The 5,177-nt window shown below is 34.8% G+C and overlaps 1 protein-coding gene across 1 annotated transcript; it reads right to left on the reverse strand.

The window, feature by feature from the left end:
• Positions 1-882: 882 nt before the first annotated feature.
• Positions 883-4,832, reverse strand: LOC143595153 (heat shock 70 kDa protein 16-like). Its single transcript, XM_077074260.1, has 7 exons — positions 3,625-4,832; positions 3,350-3,547; positions 2,653-2,742; positions 2,360-2,575; positions 1,303-1,431; positions 1,095-1,225; positions 883-1,010 (listed from the first exon to the last, which is right to left on the reverse strand). The coding sequence occupies exons 1-7, from the start codon at positions 4,789-4,791 to the stop codon at positions 950-952; spliced, it is 1,992 nt and encodes a 663-aa protein (XP_076930375.1). The 5' UTR covers positions 4,792-4,832; the 3' UTR covers positions 883-949.
• Between the last annotated feature and the right edge of the window lie 345 nt (positions 4,833-5,177).

Raw genomic sequence — 5,177 nt, forward strand, 5'->3', positions numbered from 1 at the left:
AATTCTCGTTAGCACAGAGTACGAGTTGTTCATCAAAAACAGACTGTTGAACGGAAAACTAACGACAAGAGTTAAAGTGTGCTCGCCTGAAAAGTCCAGTGACTTAGAACACACGAATTGAAAATGAGATCTATATAATACCCACCCATTCAGCGGAGCACAAATCATAATTTTCTCTAAAATATAGTACGAGTGAGTGAAAACTTTAAAAAGTATAAAATATAAACTTATATGAATGAGCTTTTAAATAAAAAAGACAAGAGTTCACTCAAGTTTTAGAAAATAACATGGTAAGTAAAACTACTAGTGGTTTTATAACTTTAATACAATAATTTATATACGTTTAATAGTTCTCACAGTGTTGGAAAGTGATTTTGTCATATTAATTTTGAGTTTGTATTTTTATTGTATACATACTTGAATATTTAGAACTCTATTTAATATTTTTATTGTTTTTATTGTATACATGCTTCTCAGACCGATGTTCGAGTGTATAGTCATACTATTATAAATCTGTATTCCTAGAGCATCTTAACTACGAAATCATTAAAATATTATTATAAACAAATAATCAAATAACCGGAATAACTTTTCACTTTCACATAATAGTGTCGAACTTAAAAGTGGTAGTTGTCACATCAAGAAACATAATAATAAAACAGATAATACAATACCAAAAGTCGATGTATCCCTTAAATTTTCATAAGATGAGGCCTATATACATAACTTGTGTGATTAAAGCAAAAGATTATATGTGGTTGGAATGGATGATCCCATCTAGTTTAAATCAAATGTTAAGTTAGACTTTAGTGACAACACTTCTAAAACAATGACATTGATGCAAGGTACCATTTCTTGTCATTCTTAATCTTCATGTTTCGAATCAAGAAACGTGTGCGTCTTAAACGGTATAACTTTTATGAGGTTTGGACCTTTGCCGGTTACATCATTAATCAACCTGCATGCCCTTGCTTTTGTCCATTTGGGATCCCACGATGCGTTCGCACCTCCTAACGAAAATAATCGTGTGCATCATTAATAACAGGTAAGGTGAAAACTATGCCAATCATCATCCTCAAAAATGTAAAACTAACCTCTCTAAAGATTCCACTGAGAATTTAATAAATTCTGGCCAGAGCAAGAGGTCAAAGTTATTAGGAGGTAAATGATATTGAGGAGAGTGATCACTCAACCACTGCTCAGTTTTACTACATTCATTGTTGACCTAAAGTTTAATCACAATTTAGTTTCTGTTTCCATACATCAAAGTACTAAAACATGAACAAGAGCATTATAATATACCTCCTTTTTCAAGCTGGGAGGCAGTGAATCAGCAATCGAACGGTAATCTGCAATACAAGTTAGCAGACGTTTTGTCGCTTGTGCTCTAGCATTTGGATCCAAGTTTTCAATTTCTATAGAATCTAAAAGCTACATAAACAAAGAGATAAAATGCATGAATTCTCTTAGATAAAGATATGTGTAGTGTACATTAGGATATACCATGTAGAGGTGTGAACGAGCACAGCCGCTTGAGATGGACTAGCCAAAAGCTCGAGTTGAACTAAGCTTAAACGAGCTCGGGCCAAAAAAAAAGCTTGTTTAATAAATTAGCCAGAGCCCGAGCTTCATTTATCGAGCTCGAGCTGGCTCGCAATCCTAAACGAGACTATTAATTATATAACTTTTATTATATATATTTATATATTAATTCTTATATATGAAATTATGATTAAATAATAACTAAATAATATACTTTATGTTATATATAGGTGATCCGAGCCACTCATGAGATGGGCTCGCTAAAAACTCGAATCAAATTGAGGTTCTTTAGTGAACTAGCTCGAGCACGAGCTTCTCATATGGAGCTCAAGCCGGCTCGCGAGCCTAAAAAAGCCTTTTATTTTATATAATAATTATCATATATACAATTATGAAAAATCACTAAACAATGTATTATATTATATATAAAGTTTATAACTAAAAATATATATGTAACAAATTATGAAACTATATAAATAAGATAATTAGAAGCTCGAGCTTAAAAACTACTCATGAGCCGAGCTTGAACTTTAGAAATAGACTCTAAACGAGTTGAGCTTGAGCCTAAACAAGGCTCGGGCTTGCCTTGGCGAACCGCGAAACCCTTAGTTATATATAACTACAATTAAAGTATATATATATACACATATATAATTCAATATAAATGCATATAAAATAATTAATAAATAATAAACGAGCTCAAGCTCAATTCGGCCTGCTTACACCCCTAGTTCTAGACACCTTTCTAGATTTTCAACACAAATGAAAGCTTAATCAGAAGCAAGATATTACTTAATTATCATAATGAAGGGCGTACCTTGTTACGAGTGTTGCAGACATAATCCTCTGTGGTTTTAGCTTGCTCAGCCTCTATATCTTGTTCCGCAAGCATCTGTTCTCTCTTTTGAGCTTCAGAAAGCTCTTCTTTTGTAGTTGACACATACAAATTGTCAGATATTTGAATATTATTTGCCAAAATCTTCTCGGCGGGAGAAAAAAAACTCCTAGGTGCAGGGCCTGCATCTTCAATAAGCTGAAGTGACAAACAAAACTGAGATTAATATCATAACGTTTTAATCCATTTTTTTAGTAACAACAAGCAATACTTACTGACACAGATTCTATTTCAAATACCCCATGGACGTTAAGTTTCACTCTAAATTCGACCTTCGCCTTTTGTACGATGAAAGGTAGATCAATCTAAAAGGAAATTATAAAATTTTTATAAGTTAGATGAATACAAATGGGCAAAGTATGATATGAGCATAGTTATTAAAAGTGCACGCTTTTTGAGCTTAAGCGCATTTAAAGCGCCAGGCGCATTAAGTGCGACTAGCATGCAACAGATATTTAATGCGCAGTCTTATTTTCCCAAACCTCCCATGCGTAATAAATTCTCTTTAATTATTTGTTTCTATTCTCTAGGAGTCCCCTAACACTCCACTATTTAAGGGGTCATATTATATCACACAAAATCATCAAGAAATTAAAAATTACAGGTTACTTTTGTTCTTAGTTCCCTAATTTCGGATTTCTTTATTTACTATGCACTTTTTGGTTTTTGGTTGTTTTTATAAACTATTTTGAAGAATGAATGTATTTGTTCTTCATAAGATGTTCTATTTAAGTTAAACATTTTGTTTTTTTAATGTGTGCTTTTTTTTTAAATCGGGCGCTTTTTTTGCGCTTATCGCCTGGGCGCTAGACCCAGCCTCAACGCTTTCGATCGCTTATCGCATTTGATAATTATGGATATGAGTCAAATGACATTCATAAGCAGTTAAGCACAAGCTTATGCGATACTTACCATGAATCGACCAACTTCAGCCGGAAAGTCCATCTTGTTGGTGTAAAAGACGTCAATGCCTTGTGGGGTTCCAGGATATTGAATCACGCGATCACTTGGAAATGAGCTGCCTTTGGGAAAAAGGGTAACATCTTGCTGTGTTTTGTTTACACCTTCAACTACTAGGAATCCTAACGAGTAAGGAAATAAATCCTGAACCTGCATCAATAACATGAATTATTTTAAAACATAATCAATACAAAAGTACTCGTAACAGAAGGATGCAGATAACGAACCTTATAATCTTTAAACTGGTGAGTCTGGTTAAGCATTGCACATTGAATAGCACATCCTCTAGCAACACATTCACTAACATTCGGTATTCTCTTCGGTTCTTTCCATAAAATGGAAGTTAACTTCTTAGAAATAGCCGGTACGTGAGATCCATAACCCGAAAGCTCAACAGCATATATCTTATCAACACTTATGCCAGACTCCTTTACAGCATTAATACAAGGAACAGTTATCCTTTCTAGCAACTCCAATGACAATACTTCAAACTCATCCCTCGTTATAAACCCGTTCACATCTATATCATCAACTAGACACTTAATAGTAAACCGCGCTTCCACATTCGCACTTAGATCTTTCTTTAACTTCTCGCATGATGCCATAAGTCTCATAAAAGAATCATTACTCGAGTAAATATCAAGACTGTATTCTTGTTTAAACTTTTCGGCAAAATGTTTAACCAAAACGTCATCAAAATCTCGACCTCCCAAATTTTCATCAAAAGAATGTGACAATACTTTCATTTTCCCTGATTCAAAAGCCACAAACGACACCTGAGTGTCACAGTGCCCGATGTCTACAAACATAACATGAGTCGGTCCGTATCTCGGGAAGTCGGTCTTGCCCACACCATAACCTAATGCAATGGCAGTACATTCATGAATCAGCCTCAAAGGTTTTAAACCAGCAATCAATGCAGCATTAAGGTACTCGCGCCTTTGAAGGTCTGTGAAATACGAAGGAATCCCAATCACACAGTCTTTAACAGGAGATCTGAGGTTAATCTCGGCTATTTGCTTCAAATGTGCAAACAACATCCCCAAAATATCAACCGGTGTGAAGGACCATGTTTTGTTCAAGTACTGCAAATGAATCAAAACGCCACCGGATGGGCCCTCGCTAGTCTTAAAAGGAAGCAACCAAATATCATTTTGCACACTCGGTTCCGTGTACTTCCTGCCAATCAACCTCTTAACATGAGAAATAGTTGATTCTGGATTGTTGTTGACCGCTGCAGAACCGAAAAACCTTTGGCTTTCACCAAATGAGATCACGGCGGGCGTCTCGCGCTTCAATCCATAATTCATGAGTACATCAATTCCACCATGGCTCTCGGCAGCAATAACACAGCTCTCGGTCCCAATATCAAACCCAACCGCACTCATTATCATAAAAGCACACAAGTATATGTAGCCTAGAATGATTCAACTTACCTATCTGTCAAAAAGTGTTTAACATGTAATTTTAAAATAAGCATCTAATAATATTTAGGCACAGATATCAGCTGCTAGCAAATCAACGAAAACAACACAAACAATGTATATCCAACTAATTCTATGGTTTTAGAGTATAAATAATAATTAGCAACTTAAATTATTAAATTTAGCAAATCAGTGATGGTAGAATAGAAGAGAATATAGGGTTACGTTTCGAATGAACATGAAAAGAAAATGGTGTTCGATCACTTACTCAACGACCTTTCGTTGTTCAGTTTTGCCTTTTCAACTTCTAAATGCTATGCGTTTACCAGTTTTGATTTTATTATTAACACTAGGTT

The sequence above is a fragment of the Bidens hawaiensis genome, unplaced genomic scaffold, assembly GCF_021521415.1.
Source record: "Bidens hawaiensis isolate Kalapana, Puna unplaced genomic scaffold, B.hawaiensis_p1.1 tig00044737_1, whole genome shotgun sequence".
Lineage (NCBI taxonomy): Eukaryota > Viridiplantae > Streptophyta > Magnoliopsida > Asterales > Asteraceae > Bidens > Bidens hawaiensis.